The sequence below is a fragment of the Podarcis vaucheri genome (assembly GCF_965113315.1).
Source record: "Podarcis vaucheri genome assembly, chromosome: 4".
Taxonomy (NCBI): Eukaryota; Metazoa; Chordata; class Lepidosauria; order Squamata; family Lacertidae; genus Podarcis; species Podarcis vaucheri.
In genome coordinates, this window is record NC_138762.1 from 87,389,029 (window position 1) to 87,415,416 (window position 26,388).

Genomic DNA, 26,388 nt, shown 5'->3' on the forward strand with positions numbered 1-26,388 from the left:
CTTTTAAAAAAATGCATGTTCAGTTTTGTCACAGATAGCTGACCTTTTGCTTGTAGTCACCCACACTTGCTTGGTTTTAGCAGAACATATTTGTGTGAAAGTGTGGTTGTCTGAAAATTCTTTAAAATGCATAAATGTTGCTCTTTAGCCACATAAAGCATGAAAGAGCTTTGGACCACAGCAGACCACCAATTGAGTTCTTTTCCAAGAGTTCATATTTAGTCAGTAAGCCACCATGTACTCAAGAGAGTAAATTACTGAATTACTGTCAGTACCGGTGAGACTACATTTACACAGGGCTTCCATTTTGGGGCCCCGTGTGCATATTCGAAATCACGTAAAATAGAGAGCACCCTGGCGAGTCCAACTGGCTCAGCTGGAGGAGACCTACTCCAGAGCCCAAAGAGGAAGGGTCTCCTCGTGAGCTGGAGGAGCTGCAGGGCTTTGTTGAGATTCTCTGCCTTCCCATCTCATCCTCTTTGGGCTCTGGGAAGGGTCTCCTCATGAGCCAGAGGCTTGTTGGGGCTGCTCAACAAAGCCCTCCTGCCCCTCTGGCTTGTGGGAGCCAGAGGGATGGTGGGGCTTGGTTGACCAACCTAGCTGACGTGCGTGGGGAAGCTTCTTCCCCACTCGTGGCAGCTGTGGAAGCTCCGCCATCCCTCCAACTCGGTTGACCAGGTGATCCCCATTTCCTGGTACCACTTCTGGGTATCTGGCACGGTGTGTGCATAGTAGTGTGCAAGTAGAATATACATAAACTGGGAATTGCCTGTAATTCATTACTGCTTAAATATTTTCATTTTTAGTCTTGGCTCTGCTTATAAAAAGCAAAAGAACAATCTGTAGATACATTATTTTGTTTTTCTAATAAATAAGAGGACATTGAATGTAGTGAACATTGTGGTGCTTCCAAATGGCAATGGATTGCATCTTTCTGTATTAGAATATACACTTTCTTAACAGTGGTGTTTGCTTTCAGACCTTCAGCTTGACTATTCCTTATCAGATGAGTTCTGCAAGCATCACTTCTTGGTAGGACTGCTGCTGAGGGAGGTGGGAAATGCACTGCAAGAGTTCAGAGACATCCGTCAAATTGCAATCAGTGTTTTGAAGAATTTGATGATAAAGCATTCTTTGGATGACAGATATGTTTCCAGGGTAAGTGTATTTTCAGAAGCTTTTTTAGTTACATTAAGTGCAGAAGTTTTTGTGACTTGGGTCCTACGAAAAGTTAATTTAAGGAAGTGAACTGAAGAAATGTTTTATATCCCTGTTTCCTTATTGTAACCGCCTGTGCCCCATGAGAATCTTCTGTGGGGGAGGTTGAGGGGCTCTCCTGAACAATGTGGGGTGTGGGTATATGGGACTATTGGGAATCCCATATTAGGCTGCAATTCACAGATAAATTGAAGTTCATGAAATGAAATCTCACCTTCCCATCCTTCTCCCAACAGGCCTCCATGCTCTGTCCCCCCATTGTTCAGGAGGGGGCACCACATCTCTGGAGAGGCTTTGTGGAGGTTATAGGTAGCTACAGGAGGGAGGAGGGGATGAAAATATTTCCCTCTATGAACTTCACAAAGCTAGCCTGTGTATGTTACAAAATACCTGCAGTGCTTATTTACTGAAGTTTCACAAATAAAGTCAGTCTAATCCCAGGGCTCCTCTACTCATGCTTTAATAGTAGGTGCAGAGATCATAGCCAATACAGGATTCTAAACTTACTGCACTTCTCTGAATAGGGGGAACCTGTCTGTGCACCAGAACTCTTATTTCTTTGTAAGCAGAGATCCTCTGAGATGAGGTTCGAGAACGCTGGGGGAGATGATCAAAGAGCCTTTTGCCTGTATTACCAGCTCAAGCAAGAGTGAATCATTGGGCAAAGATAGACTTGCTCACCTGGCAAAATATGCTTCTTGCACTATAAAATTTATTATTAATTCTCACCTTGCCATACCTGTTGAGCTTTTTCTTAATTGCTAACATCGTGATTAGCAAATTCAGATTCAGTAAACTTGTGACTCCACCTGCAAAAAGGATATGTTTGAGGGTTTGCACATTTAAAAGGAACAGCCAACATCTGTTCCTTTTAAATGTGCAAGAACCAAAAATCAAGTTATAACTCTAGCTTCACAACAGCGAATATCTGAAATGTGAGTGTGTGTATATTCCCATTGAATAATGAGAACAAAAATGTTTTGGTACAGAGCCATCAAGCGAGAATAGCTACGTTGTATTTGCCAACCTTTGGGGTGCTGATAGAAAATGCCCATCGAATTGATGTCAAGGATATTTCACCTTTCCCTATTAATGCTTCTAGCAGTGTGAGTAGATATTTTTTTTTCTGAAACTTTAAAGCTTGAAAAAAGCTTTAGCGTAAAAATATACCACTTTTAGGCATATCAAAGGAAGTGAAATTATTTCTTTTTTAACAGAGTACAAAAGATGAATCCCTTAGCTTACCAGCTGCAAATCCACTGATGACTCCTCAAAAATCTGTGAATACCCTTGATAGCAACCTCCACAAGGACGTGTTTGGTGCTATATCAGGCATTGGTAACCATTTAAAAATATTTTTTACACTTTTTACACTTATTTTAATTCTTCTAAGAAATGAAATTTGATACTTTACATGTAGATCTTTTATTGGTGAAAATGAATGTAATGTAATGTTGATGTGGCATAGTGGGTGGTGTTTGAACTTAGGTCACTGAGACATGGGTTCAAAATTTGAGTCTGTTGTTGATGCCGTAAATGGCTTGGGTATTATCTTGTCATGTGATGGAGGCAGGAGAGCAAAGAACTCTGGGAGGCAGGTGTGGTCGCTCATCAGTTTTTTCTCTCCTGCCTGACAGAGCAGTTCATTTTCCTGCTCTTGCTGATCTCTCTTTTCATTTAGGTTTTTTAATTAATTTTCTACCTAATTTTGATAACTTTCCCATATACTTTTTCATCCTTTACCTTACGGTTTCTTCTTCTTTCCATTTCTGCGTTCTATTTCTAACTTCACGTCCCTTTAAGCCCTTATATTACTTTAAAAAATCAAATTTCCACACAGTTACAGAGCTTGTTCCCATGAAACTCTCTCAGCCAAATCTACTTTCAGTTGGTTATAGGGAAAAAATTGGGTACTCATTAGTTTCTTGAATGGGATATAAAATAATGAAGTCATATATATGTATATGTATATCCGTTAACTAAATACCGTATTTTTCCATTTATAAGACACCCCCATGTCTAAGACGCTCCCTATTTTGGGGGACTCAGATTTAAGAAAATGGGGGACGATGTATCTGCGTATAAAATGCCCCCTAATTTTTGACATTATTTTTAAGGGAAAAAACCTAGTCTTATACATGGAAAAATATGGTAAGTCTGTATTTCTTCGCATTCAGATATCTCCTACTGATAAATCCAGATGTTGAATTCTGTCACCTGAAACATGCACCCAGCTGGCAATCCCTTTACAAGCCAGGTTTCTGGCATCTACCTAGCATATAGATACTGGAAGGGTCATTTGAATAAAAGAGGGGCAGTTGAATGCAGGTTGAATCTCACACTAGCAGAGCCTCTAATGTATCCCTTTTCTACCATCTTATTATTCAGCATCCCCATATACCTCTTCGACTCCAAATGTTAATTGTGTAAGAAATGCAGACTCAAGAGGTTCTCTTATAAGTACAGATTCAGGAAACAGTCTCCCAGAAAGACATAGTGAAAAGAGCAATTCCCTTGACAAGGTAAGGGTACTTTTATATATTTGTGCCTGTAAGAGAAGCTTCTACATACTCTAATCTTGCTTTTTTGCTACTACTGTATAACTTACTCCGCTGAGGGAAAATGAGTAGCCATTTCTAGTTCTTCTCTTATTCTACATTAAATAAAATGTGTCTAGCTGTAAGGGGGAGGCCCCTATTGAGTGAACATTAATTTCTAGAGGAAACCATGTCACTGTCTCAATAAATATGTTATATGTGTATTTACTTATGTGTATATATAAAGGTAAAGGAACCCTGTAAATTTTCCTGCATTCATGCAGTCTAAAAAATAGCCAAAATAAGTTGGTATTATATACGTGTATATAATACCAACTTATTTTGACTATTTTTTAGACTGCATGAATGCAGGAAAATTTACAATAAATTAATATTTTTAGACAATATAGTACCATTCTTTGAAGGACACTCTTAATTCACCAAGGGCTGTCTCCAATAGTAGCCATACTCAGTGTAAAGCCATTAAATTTAAGGGGGATAACTTAGGTTCATTAATTTCAATGGATCTGCTTAGAGTGTGACTACCATTGGATACAGCCCTACTTGTCTTAGTTCACTGGTATAAATCCACATGGTTGCTTTCAGTGAAAGAGTTTTAATAATTAAGTGTATTTAGCCTCTCACGTTCAGTTGCATTTGCCTTTTACCTGTCATATTTCTAACGTTTTGAGGTTGGATCTTGTGGCAGTCACACCATGGTTTAATGTTTTCTTCTTGACCCTGACATGCCGCCTTGTGGCAGAGGGAGAAACTTCTCAGAAGGCATTCTGCTCATACATTATTTACTAGTGGAGAGGAACGAGAACACTACCATTCATCAAAGAAAAAGCGTGTTACAGTGGATTTTTCACTATTGACAGTTCCATCTTTACCAGAGAGAGATTTTCATGCTGTTGTGTCTCCTCCATTACAAGAAGTATTCATTTTTGTGTGGTTTATTTGGTTAAGTTTCTGAGTGCAGCTTGTTGCCAATTTTGCCCTGAGCATTGAAGAAGCTTCTACTGGAGAGGAAACAGTATTTTAATTGTTTGAAAGTATCATGGCGTACTGAAATGTAAAAAACCACACCATCAAATTTGTTAATGATCTGCACACTGTAAGGCTACTTCTGCTAAATGGCAAAATTGTCATCTAATTATTTTTTTCTTCATGGTAATGGCTTGATTTGCAGTGTGAAGCAATTGACAGTAGTACTGAAATTTTAAAACTTGGTGTAGCCTTTTTGAATATCATATGTTCAAGTTATACTCGTTTCTTGCTTGACATAGCTGCTATTTTATTATACATTTCATGATGGTACTTATCCTAGCTGACTTACTTCTAAGCTTTTCTCCTGGCTGATAATATTTTATTTGGTCTGATTGATTTCAAAGCAAGTTGCCTTTTGGGGCTACAGTGATGGGTGCAGGGCTTTCCTGCAGCAACAAATATTGCAGAAAGTCTTTACAACTCAGGAATGGAAGTCAGAAGACCTGAGTTGATCTTAATAGGATTGAAAGACTACTCTGCATATGTAATTGTATATTTTTATCTCAAAATTAGTATGCCTGGGGGAAGGCATGCAGGCAAACACTTGAAAGAAGGCCTGAAACATCTGTAAGGCTTAATTAAGCATTTACTGTCAAATTGTCTTTGGCTTTTGTGTGATATTCCTGTTTCCTGTGTGTCAGATGATCATGCATGCCTACCAAATATTCTGAAACTTCCATATAGTTTCTATTCCATTTTTGACAGTTATGATGAGGCATTATTTGTGTTGGCTCTTTTTATTGTTCAAAGTTATACCATGACACTTCATTCCTTGCTCGTAGTCTTCTCTAATTCCACATTAGTTTAAGTTGTTTGTGCGCGTTTGCAGTGTAGTACTTTTGCTATTGTAGTTTGAGGCTCAAAAGTAATTGCTTTATGGTTTGGCATTTCCATATACAAATCACATATTTTTTGAAGCATGGCTGTATCATACACCTTTAGATACTGACCAATTGCCCTAAAGAAGATACGCATTTACTTTAACTCTTATCCTTAAGTAGTTTTTCTTGTTTACAAATTGAAGGCTTGAGAGAGGTAACCATGGAATGTGTACAAAAAGGGAATTGGATCTGGGCACAATGTACAAACTTAGATCGGTCTATAGGCTGGTGTGTCTTAGCAACTTGCACTATCAACATGTGAGTGCTCCTCTCCTCACAAAAGGATCTGGTTTATGATTAGGAGTGTTCCACCTTTGTCCTTGGTAACCAACACTCTCTCGGTTTTGAGATGCTGTGTTTGTGCCTTAATGCATTAAGATGAGCCTCTTGTCCAACTGTATTCCTGTATTTTTCAGAACCAACAGATTTGCCCTTTGGGAAGTTCTGTAGTCCGATGTGACAAGCTTGATCAAGCTGAAATCAGGAGTCTACTGATGTGTTTCCTTCATATTTTAAAAAGCATGTCAGATGGTAAGCAAAAGTTTTTCACTTCTTAAATTCTGACAGTGAGTTAATACAATAACTTGGTGTTTTAAACGCTTGTTCAGTAACAGCTGTAATATGTCATGTGTAACTTGGAATGTAATAGCCTCTGTTTGATTCTCTTCTGATTTGTATTCCTCGTGCTTAATTCTGCAAAAAGTTTTCTGGTTCTGCTGTTATTTATCAGGGGCTGAAGACTTGATTACTTCAATGCTTCCTGCTTCCCTGCCCCAGAACTCATCTCTGAATTTGGCATTCTACCAACCAAATACTTGCTAGGGGATGTAAACTTATATAAATGAGCAGAAAATGCCCACAAGATGAATGCTTAATCCAGACAAGACAAAGGTACCATTGGTGGGAAGTTTATCCCTCTACAGAAGTGGAGTTCAGCCTGTTCTGGATGGGATTCCTCTCCCCACAAAAGGATCAGGTTTGTGGTTTAGGAGTGCTACAGCTTTGTCCCTGGATACCTGATGTGTGTTAGTGGCACAGAGCATCTTCCACCAGCTGAAGCTCCTTCCGGTCTGAATTAGAGAATCTGGCTCCGTTATCCATGCTCTGCTAAACCTCCATATTAGACTATTGCTATGTATTGTATAAGGGACTGGTTTTGAAGACTGTTCAGAAACTCCTGGCAATTGCCAAGCACAATTCAAAGCTCTGGCATATATTTACATGGCTGGGGACCTGGGTGAATGCTTCCTTCCACATCATTCAGCTTACACACTTAGGTGATATCTCATCTTAGTTCCCCTGCAAAACCTACCTAATCCTTCCCGAATGGGTATCTCCCAAAATATCCTTTGAATTTCACATTTCTACAAATGTTGTAATCCAGTTCTTCAATCAAAAAAATGAGCAAAAGGTAAAAATACAATACAGAAATGCTTCATGTTAGGGGGTATTGCTTGCACATTAGGAGAAATGTGCGCTGAAATGCAGAGCAATATTCCTGAGTAGTTTTTTTTTTAATCACAAGCTAATATGGAAATGGGACGCGGGTGGCGCTGTGGGTAAAACCTCAGCGCCTAGGGCTTGCCGATCGCATGGTCGGCGGTTCGAATCCCCGCGGCGGGGTGAGTTCCCGTATTTCAGTCCCAGCTCCTGCTCACCTAGCAGTTCAAAAGCACCCTTAGGTGCAAGTAGATAAATAGGTACCGCTTTATAGTGGGAAGGTAAACGGCGTTTCCGTGTGCTGCGCTGGTGCCGGCTCGCCAGAGCAGCTTCGTCACGCTGGCCATGTGACCTGGAAGTGTCTCCGGACAGCGCTGGCCCCCGGCCTCTTAAGTGAGATGGGCGCACAACCCTAGAGTCGGACACGACTGGCCCGCAAGGGCTGGGGTACCTTTACCTTTAATGTGGAAATGTGGTGAACTGAGCTTAAGAGTGGAAAAATTAGAAACTGAGAGAAATTGATAGATTGGCCCATCTCTAGTTCAAGCTATGTAACCTTGACCAGTATAGAATAGAGAGCCTATACAGAAGAGCTGTGGAGTAATAAGCTGTGCACTTGTACCTCAAATGCATATTTAGAAGGCTGTCTGCTGTTAGATGTGTAGTCTCAAACCAGGTTTTGCTTTGTGTAACATACTAGCTCTCCTGCTTTGTGTCCTTAAAACTATTCACATCAGTGATACTCACATTTTATTAATTGTTTTTTCCAATACATTGTAGATGCCCTTTTCACATACTGGAACAAGGCCTCAACATCAGAACTTATGGATTTTTTCACAATTGCAGAGTGAGTTGGCTTGGCTATTACTATAATTCTTTGTACAGTACAGTTATTGCATTTCAGACATGAACTTAAAGTCTGCAGTAAATATTGTATATACTATATAGCATTGCAACTTTTCAAAATGTCCTGGTAATGGAGAAATCTGCAATACATCTCAAAAGTTCCCACATGCACACATTTATCTCCACACATTCAACATTAATACCATGTTGGCAATTAGAAGTAAATCAGCTTGCAGTTTTTCCAACGAGATGTATGCAAACCTGTGTGTGTGTACTGTTCTACTATTGTTCACGTATAAGTTGGAGATGGAAATTATCATTTTATACTTCATGAAAAGGGATGCACAGATGAGGGGACATTAAACATATTTCCTTTCCCCATCTTACCTTGCTGCATTCTGTTGTTTCAAGTGTTATTATCATTATACAGTATATTAATAAGGTCTTGTGAGCTGCTTTGAACATTTTATTGTAAACACAGGATAATTGTGCTTAACAGAGTACAAAAGATGAATCCCTTAGCTTACCAGCTGCAAATCCACTGGTGACTCCTCAAAAATCTGTGAATACCCTTGATACACCTAAGGTGCTATCAGATTTCTATAAACATTGACGGGAACTGAAGGCCCTCAGTCAGATACAAAACTAACACATGGTTGTTTGCATCAATCTGTCTGTCCCTAAGAAGAGCGAAAGAGCCCTGCTGGATCAGACCAAAGATCCATCAAGTCTGTTACCCAGCTTCCCACTGTGGCAAACCAGATGACTCCAGGAAGACCACAGAGCATGGAGGAAATAGCTCTTCTGCATTATGTGTCTGCAGTATATCATATTCAGCCATACTGCCTCTGAATATGGAGATTCATTTATCAGTCATAGGCCGTATCTCTTGATATACCAAATCCCTAACTAATTTGTCTTCTATAAGTCATGATCAAGGGACACGGGTGGTGCTGTGGTCTAAACCACAGAGCCCTAGGACTTGTCGATCAGAAGGTTGGCGGTTCAAATCCCCGCGACGGGGTGAGCTCTCGTTGCTCGGTCCCTGCCAACCTAGCATGTCAAAGTGCAAGTACAGTGGTGCCCCGCAAGACGAATGCCTCGCAAGACGGAAAACTCACTAGACGAAAGAGTTTTCCGTTTTGGAGGTGCTTCACAAAACGAATCTCCTATGGGCTTGCTTCGCAAGACGAAAATGTCCTGCGAGTTCCTGCGGTTTTTTTCCCCTCCCCCCCTTTTTCTAAGCCGCTAAGCCGCTTATCAGCTGATCCGATAAGCCGCTAAAAGCGGCTAATAGCGCTAATCCGTCAATGGGCTTGCTTCGCAAGACGAAAAAACCGCTAGACGAATTGAATCACAGAACGGATTCTTTTTGTCTTGCGAGGCACCACTGTGGATAAATAGGTATCACTCCGGCGGGAAGGTAAACGGTGTTTCCGTGCACTGCTCTGGTTCGCCAGAAGCTGCTTAATCATGCTGGCCACATGACCCGGAAGCTCCCTCGGCCAGTAAAGTGAGATGAGCACCGCAACCCCAGAGTCGTTCGCAGCTGGACCTAACAGTCAGGGGTCCCTTTACCTTTACCTTTAAGTCATGATCAAAGTTCTTTTATTATTAAATATTTTAGGTTGCCTGTTTTCTGGGCATTTCTGACTGCCTGTTAATGTTTTCAATGAAGTTACCTAATAATGTGAATAAAACACTCACTACTTCTGCTCCCTTATCTATTAATGATGGGATGCCAGCTACTAGAAACCCAAATAAGTACACTGTTATAGCTCTTTGAGAAGATGTTCATGGTAGTGAACTTTTACGGAAAGGTCGCTCCGCAGGGCAACAACATGTTCTATGATGCCCCCATCACACAGTATCTGTTTGTGGGAGATATTCTGTAGACTGCCTTCTATAATTAGAGGTTACTATCATGACCTCTCTAGCATAAGTAGAGCCCAAGACAGATCCTGGTAAGAATGCATTTTGACCCTAAAGAAGACCACATGCCTGTAGGCTTTTCATTCATTCACTTGACTGATGCTGCTGCCATAGCATTGGCATAAATATTTTTGTGAAGAAAGCAGATTGGCTGTGAACTGCTTCTTCACTGTTGGTGGTTCAGGAATTTAAATGTACTAGAGATCATTGAAGACACAGCTACAATCCTAACAACTTACTTTTCATTAGACATGGTTTGGATTGCACTACAGTACTACAGAAAGTGGAAAAAATTGTCAGTGATAATTCCTATACTGTTTTAATAAACAAGACAGGCATGGCAACTACTGCATCTTGGCTTCACTCTGCATGAGAGCAGAAAGTGTTGAACATAACTTGTTTGGCAGAAAGGTGACAGCTGTAACATGGGATTGAGGTAGAGACTCTGGTTTGGGGATGGGAATTAAGCCAAGTGATCATTAAAATCGTGGACATTCATTATTTTATCATATCATGAGCTGGCTCCAGTTACGTTTTTACTAAAATTATGCCTTAGTTTTAAAACTAACCCTCACTGTGTTCTTTGCAGAGTGTGCTTGCATCAGTTTCAATACATGGGAAAACGATACATCGCCAGGTACTGTGTATAACCTAATGGTGTAACTTTGTTGTGACAGAATGCCTTAAATTCTTGTCATTTGAATAATGTTCAGTTAATACTGGAAAGAGATGTCTTTGTATTAGAAGGTAAGTATACGGCCTTTGTAGTGCTTGACACATGTTACCTGTGTTGCCTTACTAGCACTGAAAACTCATCCCAAATTGCTGCACTACATAGTTAGGGATTTTTGTGTTAGCTATTAAAACTGTGGAGGTTTGCCCAAACTGCCTTGTGACATTCTCAAAACCGTGCATAGTACCTGAATGATAGCCTGTGAATTATTCCTACCTCCTGTGCACTCTCCAGTCAGACTAAACAAGGCTTTGTAACACCACATGTATCTTTTCATCCTATCCAGTGCTGGCCACACTGGTCTTAGTTCCATTAGCTGCTTGTATGGAAATTTACCTCGTTTGTTGCAATATTTTGATGTTAGAGACAGCCTCCACATGGACTTTTGGCACAAGCCTGTTACTTGCTAGCTGATGTTATTGTGACTTACACCAGACACAAATACAGGAAATTATGACTTGGATATATGAAAGAGAAATATACAACATACATTGCCTTTCTTTCTCTCCCAAAAGAAGATTATTCTATTGCCATTGGTTGATTTTGCTTTTAATCTTTGACAATGTCTTGAAAGGAGGCATGGAAAAATCAAAATAAAGCATGCTGTTTTGTGAATCAAACTGAATATGTATTTGAACTCACATAAAAGTGTTTCAACACTTATATGGCTATTTATCCCCCATCTCCCCAGCCTACTCCCAGGGGGAAATGCCATTTGGGGTTCTTTGAACCTTGGATTTTCCCCCAGCTTTAGATTTGTTCTGCCTGCTTCCTAATGTTTGTGCCTAGTTCTCATAAAGCAGCTGAGATGGTAAAGCAGTGTATGATCTGTAAATCACTTCAGATAGCAGGTCTGGGCTCTTCTGACCAAAAGATCCCTCCACACAATAAATTAGATGGCAGGGAGAAGGACTTATCATCTTCAAGACATTGTTGAACTATAATGTCCATTATCCTGATTATTGGCTATGTTGACTGGGCTAATGAGAGGGCATTGTGCTGGTTACTCTTGAGTAAGACCTCACATGCAGACTGAAGTGATACAGCACATACATGGTTTTGCCATCCAGAATTAAGCCACACATTTCTAATGTGGCACTGGTACTTGTGTTATTTCTTTGGACTGGAGTAAAATATCCTTTATTTCTTTATTGTTGCATTTTTCTTAATGTACTACATGATTTTTAACCAGTTTATTTAAGAATAATACATATTGCTGCTCCTGAAATTACAGTTTGAGCTTTTGCCCACTTGATATAGTTGTATAAGTAGGAATATTCATAATGCATGAAAATGCATTAAATAGCTCTTGATGAATTGGTTAAGAGACTATTTCACCAATAACATACCACTTGGTTGTGTTGCATGTGAAAACATTGAACTGAAAACTATGCACGTTTCTGATGTAAATTGTGATTATTGAAGTGATTCACAAATATTTCACATTGAGATGCACCAAAGGAATGTGCTAGCAAAAAAATAGTGCATGCAATCTTTACACACCCTATGGTTGAGGAAACAGGGATGTGTGTAATTCTGGTATTGGTTTTCATTTCTTGTCAGCTCTGGTGGTGGTACACACTAGGAGGTTAGTCTGTACTGATTGCTAACACAGATCACTTTTCTATTTCCTTCACTTGATTGCTGGCAAGTTTAACAAAGTATATGGCTCTACTCCCTTCCTGCCTCGGTAAGATACAGGCATTAGTATATCACGTAATTTTGCTCTTACTGCATGTGTGCTTACTAAATACTCTCTCAGATCCTCCTTAAACTTTCTATAACAAATTCACATCACACAAAGCTCTCTTAAAAATTATTTGTATACACGGTAGCACATTTACTATTCTGAACTAAATGTTTCTAAAGCAAGTTGTGTGCTGCTGCTTTCAAGCATTTTTGAAGCTTTTGGACTGAGAAGGTACTTGCTGTGATGCTTTTGGAATTCTGCCTAGTTTAAGCTAATGTAAAATGACCAAAGTACAGTGGTCAGGTAGAGTTAGTCTTCCTGACTGAGTCTGTCTTCCTAAGACTCTCGCTATAGCTGACCTACCTCCAGTCTGTCCAACTGTAAATAGTCCATTGTGGTCAAGAAGTAAATACTATAGTCCACATCCTTTATGTACTGCTTTGACTGACTGGATAAATTTCCCAAAACTTTAACTAAAATAGATAATAGGCTGCATTGTATTTTCATCTCCTAGTAGAGTTTTTGCTTGGCCTGCTTAACTAACTCTCACCCTCTCTTGCTGCAGTGCAACATGTTTAACTTTTGCTTCTGTCCCATTTCACCCATCTTGCAGGAACCAGGAGGGGTTGGGACCCATAGTTCATGATCGAAAATCTCAGACATTGCCTGTTTCCCGTAACAGAACAGGGATGATGCATGCCAGATTACAGCAGCTGAGCAGCCTGGATAACTCTCTCACATTTAGCCACAGTAAGTTCCATGACATAACACCTGAAATCTCATCCAGTACCACAACACCAGAGGCAGGTCGAAACCCACACCAGAGCATGTCATGGACTTTATTTTTCAAGGTCAAGCACCAACATGAATTCTGTTCACAGCTGAGTGGAAGTAACAAATGATGACACAATGTGGAACATGGTTAACTACAGCACTTTAACATGCTATACTCAAAATTTTGTATACATTGGTATTTGATGTATTCTACTTCAAATTTATGCACTCTGTGGTGTTCCTCTTGAACAACGTTTTCAACTGCCATTGAGAACTTTCATTATACTCTTTCTCAAGAACATTTTGAAAACGGTGAAATGTGCTTGGTTGATCATGTGACCATGTTTTGGCATAAAGTTTTTAAGGGGAAGTAGCATAAAAGTACTGTGAAAGTCCATGATTTAGTTTGGATGTGAAGAAGCACCCAGTAATGAAGTGACTTTTTCTGTGTTTTCAGTGTGAGAAAAATATCAAGTTTGCTTGGAATTTCTGTAGACAATGGTAAGACAATCAGGTTGAAGTCAGCTTCTGTTGGAATTTTTGAAATGAAATCTAGATTTAAGTAATCTTTGGAAATATTTCAGCTGCATCATTAAGAATATCACTCGACTTTTGTGAAGCTTCACAGTATTCAAGAATGGGCAGCTTACTGAAATAATAAAACCCACATTAACTATGTGCTGCCTGAATACTTTTAACAAATGCATCTGTTTTTCTGGAAATTAGTAGTGAGCTGATTTAAGTCTTGGATACTTTTTCTTCATTCTAGCCTGTTTTTAAGGCTATAATCTAGCAGTGTATTGCCCATTTTTCAAATTTTCCAAAACTGAAAGCTCACCCAGACCAGACGCAGAAAAGATTGACAGATTGGCAGCTCTTTCTCAAAAATACCTCACAGAATCCCCAGAATTATACTCCAGAAGACTTCTATCCTTGAGTTCAATTTTTTTGTGGGGGGGGGGAAGGGGAAGAGATTTTCCAATACACTTTTTAAATATGGACCTGGCACTGCTGCATGCAGATTGATTTGACCGAACACTGTCTTTGTGAAATCGGAAGTAATTTCCACTCGGGCAAAGTGGGGGGATTTCCCCCTCCATCTGGAACTCCCATACCACCTGCTTTGGAGGGCCCCAGGAGCAGCAGACGGAAAACCCCTATTCCGCAAGTGGAACTTAGGACCAAAGCCATCATTTTTGTTCTATTTTAAAAACCCTTATGTCAAATCCCATTTTGAACACAGACATTTAAAGAGCACTTCAGGAATTTGGTTGGGACAATTTTTGAGAAGGAAGGTATTCAGGAGGGAAATGGGTGCATGCAAACCCCCCTGTGTCTCTGCTTGAGCCTTAGGAGATCCTTAGATTTCTTCTTCTTGTAGCCATATTTCACAGTTTCTTCTTCTTGTAGCCATATTTCACAGTTTGCCAAAATTCCTTTGCTATTCACCCGATGTTTCAATGACGGTTCTTCTCTGCTGCTTCCTTTAATGTACAGCAGGGCTGTGGAACCTTTGGCATTCCCATCAGCCCTAGCAAACATTCCCAAATGGCCAAGGATAATGGGATCTGTAGTTCAGCAACATCTGGAGGGGCAAATGTATTAAAGGCCACCTTATTCCTAAGCGTAGGTTGATCAATGCTTCATATTTCTGGGAAGAAATTTTGATTTTAAATTTTGCTAATTGGTATTCCCCCCCCCTTAAAATGACTATACCTATTTCTTAGCATCTTATTTACTGATATTATGCTCCCCTGGAGTACAGTGGTGCATCGCAAGACGAAATTAATTCATTCCGCAAGTTTTTTCGTCTAGCGAATTTTTCGTCTTGCGAAGCATGAAATCCCATAGGAATGCATTGAAATTCAATTGATGCGTTCTTATGGTAAAAAAAAGGCCAAACAAAGCCAAATTTGGTACAACAAGAGTTTATTAAGTGCTCTTTAAAGTCACACATACTGTAAAGAGCATTTCAAAAATTGAAGGAACAATAAATTAAGTTTCTAAACATGACAGAAAAACATTTAAAAATCAACAAAGTGTACAGTACATTTTCTAAGACTCTGGGGGACAACTTGAAGAAGGTTCCTCTTCCACTCTTTGCTTCTTGCTGAAGAACCCCCTCCCCAACTGTTCCCCCAGCCGCCCACCACACAGAAATTCAAATCCAGAATCTTTTTAAAAAAACAGCAGAGTGGCCCAATGGTCACAGAAAATCATAAAAATGCAGAAAAAAACACACAAGCTTCCAGATTCTTGCAAACCCCTCCTCAACTGTTCCCCCAGCCACCCACCACACAGAAATTCAAATCCAGATTTTTTTTTTAAATAAGCAGAGTGGCCCAATGGTCACAGAAAATCATAAAAATGCAGGAAAAAAACACACAAGCTTCCAGATTCTTGCAAACCCCTCCCCAACACCAAGTCCTTGAATTCCAAACACCCCAACTCAAAATCCAACCCCCCCCCAAAAAAAAGTTTTAAAAGTTTAAAAGAAGTTTTGGAAAAGCTTCAAAAATCACCAAAGTCTTCAAAAACCTCAAAAAAGGCTACCACACCGCGTTCTATGAGTTGCTTCTCGAAGTCAAGTCGCAACTCTATTAACGGTGTTAAGAAAAAGGAAACGAACTTGCAAGACGTTTTCATTTTTCGTCTTGCGAAGCAAGCCCATAGGGAAATTCGTCTTGCGAAGCAGCTCAAAAAATGGAAAACCCTTTCATCTAGCGAGTTTTCCGTCTTGCGAGGCATTCGTCTTACGGGGCACCACTGTAATATGTCATTAAATAGTTAAACAAATAACTCGTTTCAATAGTGCTTTTATGAAGATAGGAAGTAATGGTGTTCAGTTAGGGAAATACAAGAGATACGTACATTTCTAACGTACCTAGTCTAGCTTTTTATTGGTTTTACAATACAGTTTTAGTGCAAATTCAGTTAGCTGTATATGAGCAAAAAATCCAGAAATTAATTGTTCTAACAAAGTGGAGATACAGGAATGAAAGGTAGTTAACTTAAAAAAGGGTTAACTCCACTAAGTTGCTTGGGTTTGCAGTGATTTTAGATGCTGCCTTGTGAGGTGCCTAATGTAACATCAAGCCCAGTGTTGCTGGATCAGTTGCAGTTAATGCAATCTGATGATATGGACAGGATACTTGCAATGATCTGCCTAACTACCTATTCATTAGATCCTTATCCATCCTGGTTTATTAAAACTAGCTGGGGTGAGATGACTGAATGGGTCAGAGGTGCAGTAAATGCATCTTTGTGTGATGGGGTGGTGCCCACTCCCCTTAAAGAGGTGGTGGTGTATCCACTCCTCAAAAAGCCCAATGGAGTGCAATAACTGTAGACCAGTCGTAAGCACTCCTTTCTTGGCAGAGGTGGTAGAGAAGGTGGTTGTGGAGCAAATGCAGGTGTTCCTGGATGAGCCTGGTCATCTTGATCCAATCTGGTTCAGACCTGGTTTCAGAACTGAATCCGCCTTGGTTGTCTTGATGGATGCCTTTCATCGCAAAAGGGGACAGGAGAGTGCAACTCTTTTACTTCTGCTTGATCTCTCAGCAGCCTTTGATACCATTGGCCATGTTATTCTCTTGGATTGACTTAGTGAGATGAGTATCCGTGGCATAGTATTACAATGGTTCCGTTTATATATTCAGATAAGAATGAAAGTAAATGCTCTTGTGAGCCCATTGTATGCAACCTTGAAGGAGATTGCCCATTGCATCTCTCAGAGATGCATGCTGGGGACTTCTTTCCTTCTGTCTGTGTTGCAAATGATTAGAGCATTTAAAGACTCCCGATGCAGCAGAATTATCTGCCTTTAGAGGAGGCTAACAGTTGTCTGTCTGCATGAGTCTGCTCAGGACTTGTCACCTTCCAACAAGCAGGCATATCCTAGAATGAGGACTCATTAAGAAACGCATGGATTGTGTTTTTTGAAGGTGGGTAATTCTTAATCTTACATTCTTGGTATGAGGGTAAAACTTTTTGATTTGCTTTCAATTTTAAATCATGAAAAAATGTGCTTCAGCTATCAGAAGTCTGGAAAAGAACTGTCCTAGACCAAACTGAATGGGTCTCAGAATTTTTGAAAATTATTTCTCAGTTGTCACTTATCTAGGCTAATTCCACCTATGTGTAGGCCACAGGTCTGGGATACAACTGGAATATTACTGTAACTCATTTGTTATTTATGTACTCTCAGCCCTTTTTGCTTCAAGCTATCTGAAACATAAAGCAATCATTTACACGACCCAAGCTTGCAAATATGTGCACATGTTATATACCTGCAACTGCAGCATTCCTGTAAGACACATAAGAATTCCAGCTTTGCTACTATTCAATTAGTAGTGAGGATATTAAAAGGTTGGAGTTTTGTCAAAGTCTGGTACAGAGTTCAAAGTAACAACTGCCTCAAATTTCCACAGGTTATGGCCATTCAGAAGCAGACGTCCTTCACCAATCTTTACTTGAAGCCAACATTGCCACTGAAGTTTGCCTTACAATTCTGGACACTTTATCTTTATTCACAATGGCATTCAAGGTATGTGCTTAGATACCTGTATAGTTAGGCGTAGCCATAGTTTTTATCCAGAGGTAGCCAACATAGTGGTACGCGGGTGGTGCTGTGGGTTAAACCACAGAGCCTAGGACTTGTCGATCAGAAGGTCGGCGGTTTGAATCCCCATGATGGGGTGAGCTCCCATTGCTCGGTCCCTGCTCCTGCCAACCTAGCAGTTCGAAAGCACGTCAAAGTGCAAGTAGATAAATAGGTACCTCTCCAGCGGGAAGGTGAACGGCGTTTCCGTGTGCTGCTCCAGTTCGCCAGAAGCGGCTTAGTCATGTTGGCCACATGACCCGGAAGCTGTACGCCGGCTCCCTCGGCCAATAAAGCGAGATGAGCGCCGCAACCCCAGAGTCTGTCACGACTGGACCTAATGGTCAGGGGTCCCTTTACCTTTAGCCGACATAGTGCTCTCCAGATGTTTTTGGACTCCAACTCACATCAGCCCCAGCCAGCAGTTCTGATGATCAGGGATATTAGGAGCTGTCATCTGACAACATCTGGAGTACAGGGAGCAACCAATTTGTGCATGGTTACACCCTAAGGCACCGCACACTTACGTGAAATCATGTATAATCAGAACACCCATTGAAAAACTCTTCAAACAACCCCTGTTTGTGATGTTTCCGGGTCACCTCTGAGTTTGACACAATGTGTATAGTCACGCTCGTGCTCGTTCATCAAGCACTTTAAGCAACACCACTGCATTTGGGTCCCACCCAGCTGGGAATCACTGTGGTATGTCCCAATCCAGTGGGCTTCATCGTCCACTGCAATAAATAGAACGATTGGTCTTACCTGAAGAGTAGATTTGTAAGGTGACAAACAGATGAAAACACCAGAGCCCTCCCTGCTGTGGTCTGCAGTTGTGCTAATTTCAGACTGCTGTCAAGGCTTTACTTAAGGGTTCCCTTTGTTCCTATGTTTAAGGGGTTATGTTATTTATTTTGGCGGCATGTCATCAGCTGGGGGGAGGTACGCAGGTACATTCAGATTTCTTTTCTACGTACATACATCGATTACTGCTGGTTGGTGAGCCTGAAAAACTGAAATTAAGCCTACCTCCCACAATTCTGTGTTCCTGCCTCCATTACTTGATTACCGAATCAAGTGTCTTCATTGTCCTTGTTACCAGTCTGCAATTCAAGTAAGATCAATAATTCTTTCCCAGTTGTTTGTGTGCAGATAGCCAAAACAGAAGCATTCCATTAACAAGTCTATAAGGTTTATAATGGCTTTTGAGGCCTTAAAGTAATTCATCTGTGTAGGTATCAAAATATAATTCTCTTAATTTTAAGAATCAGCTCCTGATGGATCATGGGCATAATCCTCTGATGAAAAAAGTGTTCGATGTGTACCTTTGCTTTCTGCAAAAAAATCAGTCAGAAACTGCATTAAAAAATGTCTTCAATGCCTTAAGATCATTAATTTTTAAGGTAAGTAGTCTTCAATTTATAACTTCTTCTCTCTGTATGTTATATTGATTGGGGTGGTGGTTCTGTTTTGTTACTTATATGCTGCCTCTAAATGTAGAGAGCCTAGGGCAGGGTATTGCTTTTCTTCAGACAGCATATCTCTTTGTTCAATCGGAGTATATACAGTGGTGCCTCGCAAGACGAAAATAATTCGTTCCGCGAGTCTTTTCGTCTTGCGATGTTTTTCGTCTTGCGAAGCACGGTCCGTCACAACTGTGCCTCTTCAAGCGGCTTTAAGAAAAAAGCACAAGACGTTTTCATCTTGCGAAGCAAGCCCATGGGGAAATTCGTCTAGCGAAGCAACGCAAAACCGAAAAACCCTTTCGTCTAGCGAGTTTTTCGTCTTGCGAGGCATTCGTCTTGCGGGGCACTGTATTTCTGAAACTGAGTGAAGGAGGACTCTGTTGTGTTCATGGAGCTTTAGCTTGAGAACTAGATGCCAGGTTAATTGCTTTTTTGAATTTGGACAAGTCATTGTCTTGTTGAGTAGACTGACATTCTAGTCCAGCCAGTGCAAAGAAGCAGGCTCCCAAATCCCTTGATGGAACAGGTGGACCCATTAACTGAGCAGGCCACTGTATGTTCAGAACCCAGAACTGCATTACCAACAAGTGCTAGTCCGGTATGTAAACATAATGTTCGGCCATTCAGTTTTACAGTGGTTGTCAGTTTTACAGTGGTGTCATGGGAGAGATTAGAATGTGGGCCATATGGCCCACCCTTTGAAACAGGTGACAAAGTCACAATTGCTTTCTTTTTGGGAAATGGAGTTGCAGATCTGAAATCTGACAGCCCCAAAACACTGAATTCCTGTCTAAGCTTTGGTCTTATTTTGAGACAACCACTACCTTCTGTCAGGCTGTCAAAATATATTTTCTAGTCACTTTAAGGGTGAAGCTTTACAAAGTTGCAAATTTCTGCGTAGAATACAATTTACTAAATTTGTGAGGTAGGCAAGCTAGCAAACTCTTTGTACACTTATTTGCAAAGCTGACTTTGGGACTCCTAAACAAACGGATGCACATACAGTGGTACCTCGGGTTAAGTACTTAATTTGTTCCGGAGGTCCGTACTTAACCTGAAACTGTTCTTAACCTGAAGCACCACTTTAGCTAATGGGGCCTTCTGCTGCTGCCACGCCGCCAGAGCACGATTTCTGTTCTCATCCTGAAGCAAAGTTCGTAACCCGAGGTACTATTTCTGGGTTAGCAGAGTCTGTAACCTGAAGCGTATGTAACCTGAAGCATCTGTAACCCAAGGTACCACTGTATCTGTATCAAGGGTGTTTGTTTTCGGGGACCCTTTCTAGTGTGTTACAAATTAAACAGCCAACTCCCATGTGACATTTTTTTGAACACTTTGCTATTTGAAACTTGTTACCTGATGGTTTCGTTTTATCCTACCTTTTAAAGAGTAAATGTTTCTGTGTGTTCTACAGTTTCCTTCTACATTTTATGAAGGAAGGGCTGACATGTGTTCTTCACTGTGCTATGAAATTTTGAAGTGCTGCAATTCCAAACTGAGCTCAATACGAACAGAAGCATCACAGCTCCTTTATTTCCTGATGAGGAATAATTTTGATTACACAGGAAAGAGATCGTTTGTGAGGACACACCTACAAGTCAGTACAGTTTGTTTTTATGTATTTAGGGGGTTTTAAGGAGATGAAATGCTGACCTTTTCTGGTATCATGTCTTAAAGACTGGATTGTGTATACTTAGCAACATAATATTATAACAGACTTCAGCTACATAGTGCATCGAGCAGCACACACACACACTGTTATGTGTGATAATAAACGCTGCATGCCCAGCAGCTATGTGAAAAGGTCACCCTTGCTGCTGCACTCTCTATGTGTACTTCCTATACACAAATTTTGGAACAAGTAGCTGATGTTTCTAGATATTCAAACTCATGCCCTATTGTATCACTGCAGTTTTAATGCAAATTATTCACATACAGGTTTGCATTTTCCTACAAATCTATTTATTTATTTTATGTATTTGTTTATTTACACAAAGTTACAGGCTTAATATTTAGGAAAGTTCCAAAACTGTATACAGAATTTATAATGCATACAATATAAACCCCAACCTGAAATCTTCAAGATTTATGTTTCTCCTTCTTTACAAGGTTATCATTTCTGTGAGTCAGCTGATTGCAGATGTTGTCGGAATTGGTGGAACCAGATTTCAGCAGTCTCTTTCCATCATCAATAACTGTGCTAACAGTGACAGACTTACTAAGGTTTGTAGTAGGCTTTTTCCATTTCATTTTGAAATTATAAAGAAGGGTCTGGATCATCAGTTTCATACCCATGGCATTGATGCTAAAACCTCAACATGTAAACAGCCCGTATGGATCAACCATAAGAAGGTTATAGTCATGTATAAGCAGAGAACAAAATGTACAGAAATGCTGTAGAATGAAAAATACAGAAGCAGTCACAAAAGGGACCTTGATGAAGTCTTATTTGAAAGTGCCAAAAATGCCAAGTTGTTCTTGATGCTTGAGAGAAAAGGGAAAATCTCTGTAAAATCTTTTCAGATCACAATAGTCCATGTTTGAGACACTAGTTTAAATATTCATTGTATAATATAAGTACATACAAAATTAGCTTTTAAAATAGTTCCATTTTAGAGTTGTTTTTTAGTTTGAAGGAAACAATGTAACATTAACAGGAGTAGATGCAACTAATAGCCAAGACCATGTTCATGCGGTTAGCATTCTGAGGAACAGTCCACACAACTTTACTCTTCTTTCATACTACTTGATTATTCCTAAAGGAATTTCAAGCAATAGGTTACTAAGTGGATAGGTACAGTTTAGCTTCCCTTTGTTGAGCTCATTTTGCATATCTTGCCACTGTTTTCACATTACAGCACACGACATTTCCTTCCGATGTCAAGGATTTGACAAAACGCATCCGTACAGTCCTAATGGCTACAGCACAAATGAAGGAGCATGAGAATGATCCAGAGATGCTTGTGGATCTTCAGTACAGTTTGGCAAAGTCTTATGCCAGTACACCTGAACTCAGGAAGACATGGTTGGATAGCATGGCAAGAATTCATGTTAAAAATGGAGATCTTTCAGAGGTAAGCAAGACAGAAAGTACTCCACTGGTTTTTGATGATCTGGCCATATTGTTCTTAAAGTTCAAAATAATTCTAAAAATCTATCACACACATATTGAAGAGGTTGGAGAAAAATGTGCCAACAGAAATTAGAAAGAATTGTTGTGCTGCTCCAACGTTTTTAGTTTTATTCAAGATATACAGTAAGCCCACAACTTATGCAGGGGTTACATTCTAGGGATTGTGCCTAAAGCCAAAATTGCATATAGTCAAAATATAATGGGTACAATGGTAGATGGGATTGCCAAAGTTGTGTTTTTTTTTAAAATTGCCAAGCATGTAAAGCTGAATGTTGCAGGCTTGCTGTATACAGAACTTAGTCACAACAAAAATTGTGTAGTAATGGTTGCTATTGTTTGTATTTTAGGCGGCAATGTGTTATGTCCACGTAACAGCTCTGGTGGCAGAGTACCTTCTCCGAAAAGGTATGTATCATGCACCTACTCCATTGTTGTTGGGATATTTTAAACTGCTGCTTAAGTGGTTATATACCAGTCTGCTTTATAGTTTGTGCATTTATGTTTTGTCTAGCCAGTTGTAGTTATGCATATTGTCTATTGCCCTCGCATCCATGTGGATAAAGGTCCAAAAATAGTTTAATAAATAACAATTAAATTAATATTCTTTCTATTTAAAAAATAGCAATAAAACATTTAAAGAAATATCTTCAGAAAAGACTGTTACAGAAAGGAAAATCCAATGTAATCTCATCACACTCCATCTGTGTGTATCTGAAGAAGTGTGCATGCACACGAAAGCTCATACCAAGAACTAACTTAGTTGGTCTTTAAGGTGCTACTGGAAGGAATTTTTTTATTCACACTCCATCTGTTAAACTGCCACTCAGAATGTTTGTTTCCTATAGTTTTATCATTGCCTTCCTCCAAAAAGCTTAGGGTTCTCTTCTCCTCCCTCCTCCTTTTATTCTCACAACAATCTTGTCCGTGCAGTGATTGCATGGTAATGGTTGATCAGTGGACCGCTCTATTGCACTGGTGAGCCTTTTAAACATATCAGCATCACAGGATGTACCATCAGAAAAACAGCTTCTTTACTTGTCTATATTGTCTAAAGACCCCCATACAGTTTTTCTGTTTGCTATGAAGGTACCTCACTTCTATTTTGCCACACTGGGTTACTGAAGATAATTATATCTAATGCCATCCCTGAATAGTCATTAGTAACCATGTGTAAGAGGCCCTCCTGTTACCCAAGTTTCCATCTTAGGCTTTGAAGGAACCAAGGTTGTGAAAACAGACAAGCTTACTAGTAACTTGCAATCAGTAGAATTTTGTCCTATGGTTCAGAAACCCAAGAGCAGGTTTCTGATTATTCAAGTCTTTACTAAAACACTATACTGTTTAAGAATAAAATCCAAACCTGCTGCTGCTGACCCCCTGCATAGTGGTGTTACTGCCACATGGCAGTGCTGCAGCCTAGCCACTGGCAGTGGCAGTGGCAGCAGAAGATTTGCAGTGGGGCAGGGGGTGGATCAGGACTTTGGGATTGGCTGTAAGAGCAGCTTGGTATCCAACAGAATGCCCTTGAATGCCCTATTTGGGGACTGTATGCTGGCAAGGATACTGCCAGTTCGCCTTCTGCCCACACATTCAGCAGGCAGGAAAGGGGGGGGGGCTGCTCCAGTATAGTGGCACAAGCACTACTCAGTTGGCAAGAGGAAACCAGCTGAGATTGCAGAATTTAGTGAAGGGATTCCTCTACTCAATTCAATACCCCCCCCCAACCAAGCGTAACTTGAAATTAGATTTATTCACTGCAACTTTAAGATTGTTAATTTCTTTCATGCCTTTGTGGGTTTTGCTGTTCCTCTTCCGTTGATCTACTTCAAGAGTGTTGTCTGTATTTTTCCCATCCAATATAAATAGGAATGTTTAAACAAGGCTGTATAAGCTTCAGAGTAATCACTCCAAATATAGATGAAGAGGCTTCTATGATGGAAGATGTTGGGATGCAAGATGTTCACTTTAATGAAGTATGTAAACTTAATTCATACTTATTTCTGTATCCTTATAATACTAATATATTTTTTATTGAATTCTAAAATGTCTTGCTTGCTGTCTAACCCGAAGAGTTCATAACACATTGAAAATATTTTTAACCCATGGAAACACAACTAAATAATAAATAGCATACACCATTACTCACTTTATAGCATGTTAAGACAAAGAGGCCAAGTTATGCTGGAGATGCTATAAAAGCAAGGCATAAGTTCAGGGGAGAACCTGGGGAGAGAGCATTGAGGAACCTTGGACCTGGCAATTAAATGTTAACCAGACGGGATTTCCACAGTACCCTTTAGAAAAGTGTGACACTGCAGACTGTGGGAAGAAGGGAGAATTGGTAAAATTGCCTCTCCCCTTCCACTGTCAGGAGCCTTTGCTGGATCAGAAACACACTGTACTGGAAATTAATCCTTTTTTATGCTGCTTGAGAAAAATAAAATTAGATTGCTCCAGATTAGTCTCTATCCACATGTGTGTGCTTTTCTTTCTGTAACTAGGATGTACTGATGGAGTTGTTAGAACAGTGTGCAGATGGGCTGTGGAAGGCTGAACGTTATGAACTGATTGCTGACATCTATAAACTTATAATTCCTATTTATGAAAAGCGGAGAGATTTTGAGGTATTTGATACAAATCTATTTATGCTATAATGATTTCATTTGTTAATGTTAATGCTGTGGGATGTTGGAATAGGTAATGTTCAGCTAAAGTTACAGCAAAGTCTCATTGAAAGTTGTGAGGATTCATTTGATTGCAACTAACTTCAAAGTGCTCTGGGTTTTTTTACCTATAAAACTTTATAAGGCTTGGGACCCCATTACCTTATGGAGCCTCTTTTCCCCTATGAATCTGGCCAGCTCTTCAGATCAGCTTTGGAGTCCCTTCTCCAAGTACCTCTTCTAAGGCAGGTGCAGAGAGTGGCTACATAAGAAAGAGCCTTTTCTGAAGTGGTTCCCATTTTTGGAATGCTGTTCACAAGGAGATACAGCAAGCCCTTAGTCCAGCATCTAAGACTTCTTTAGATTCCAAGGCACTGGAAATTTTGATATCTGCATCCTGCTCATTCAATGGATGGTTACCTGTTTACTGGTTTACAGTGATCATAATGTTATGGTAGGATATGTGTATACTTGGGGAAATGTTCACTTTTGGTTATCATTCTTGCATGTTTTTAATATATATTTACTACTAAAGTCAGCTTCAAATATAATGTGACACCTGAAAAAGTAATCATTAACTGTTCCATTGCTTTCAGTGGTACTTAGTTATCCCTAATTTTAGCTAAATTGAGACAATTGGGTTTTCCAAGCCGTTAAGCACTGTATTATTTTGATCCAGTTTGCTAACGATATATAAAAGCTTGTATGTTTTTTATTCTGTTTTTTGTTGTTCAGAATATACTAAATATCTCAGTGCCACCATTTACCAAAACGTATTTTCCCATTTTTTTAGAGGCTAGCTCATTTGTATGACACATTGCACCGGGCGTACAGCAAAGTTACAGAAGTTATGCATACAGGAAAAAGATTGTTGGGAACCTATTTCAGAGTTGCATTTTTTGGACAGGTGAGCATTGTCCAGTGTCTTTCCTGAACTTTAACTTAGCATATGAAAAATTGCAATTTTTTTGCAATGTATTCTTTTTTACAGCATGTGTTAACTGCATTGTATATTTCTACTTGCATGTAGATGAACTACTAATGAACTATTGAACTAATAACTGTTTTCTGAATGAGAAATTTCTTCAGTAAACTTTCTTTTCTTCCTTTCTTCCTTTTTCTATTACTTTCTTAAGGCAGCGGTAAGTTTTTCCAATAATAGCCATTCATAGCTATTACTTAAACACTGCCTTTGGTGTTTTTATATATTATGTTGGTTCACTTTCTGATCTGTATTATCTTGGTTTAAAATATTAATATATTTAGTTCCACTTGCAGAAGAAAACTGCACATGTTCTATCTTTGTACTGCATGCTTATACAAAGAATCAAACTTTTTCACTTTTATATGTTATTCCATAGTGGCAAAATACAGTGACTGCAGGATGTGTGTGTGTGTGACATGAGCATGTGTATTCAATGGAGG

The 26,388-nt window shown here is 39.7% G+C and overlaps 1 protein-coding gene across 17 annotated transcripts in view; it reads left to right on the plus strand.

Moving 5' to 3' along the window:
• DOCK9 (dedicator of cytokinesis 9) overlaps positions 1–26,388 on the plus strand; it is a 142,168-nt gene that overhangs the window by 107,158 nt on the left and 8,622 nt on the right. For 9 of the 17 annotated variants that reach the window (XM_082218515.1, XM_082218518.1, XM_082218522.1 and 6 more), the window contains 17 exons: positions 980–1,158; positions 2,208–2,324; positions 2,436–2,556; positions 3,607–3,740; positions 6,103–6,217; positions 7,907–7,973; positions 10,494–10,541; positions 12,941–13,077; positions 17,532–17,647; positions 18,967–19,104; positions 20,582–20,764; positions 21,277–21,390; positions 22,026–22,241; positions 22,648–22,705; positions 24,167–24,273; positions 24,802–24,924; positions 25,757–25,870. In XM_082218515.1, the coding sequence (XP_082074641.1) occupies positions 980–1,158; positions 2,208–2,324; positions 2,436–2,556; positions 3,607–3,740; positions 6,103–6,217; positions 7,907–7,973; positions 10,494–10,541; positions 12,941–13,077; positions 17,532–17,647; positions 18,967–19,104; positions 20,582–20,764; positions 21,277–21,390; positions 22,026–22,241; positions 22,648–22,705; positions 24,167–24,273; positions 24,802–24,924; positions 25,757–25,870 (2,087 nt within the window). Of the gene's footprint in view, positions 1–979; positions 1,159–2,207; positions 2,325–2,435; positions 2,557–3,606; positions 3,741–4,518; positions 4,693–6,102; positions 6,218–7,906; positions 7,974–10,493; positions 10,549–12,289; positions 12,328–12,940; positions 13,078–13,558; positions 13,603–17,531; positions 17,648–18,966; positions 19,105–20,581; positions 20,765–21,276; positions 21,391–22,025; positions 22,242–22,647; positions 22,706–24,166; positions 24,274–24,801; positions 24,925–25,756; positions 25,871–26,388 lie in introns of all 17 variants that reach the window. The other 8 variants (XM_082218513.1, XM_082218523.1, XM_082218511.1 and 5 more) reach the window with 4 other exon arrangements.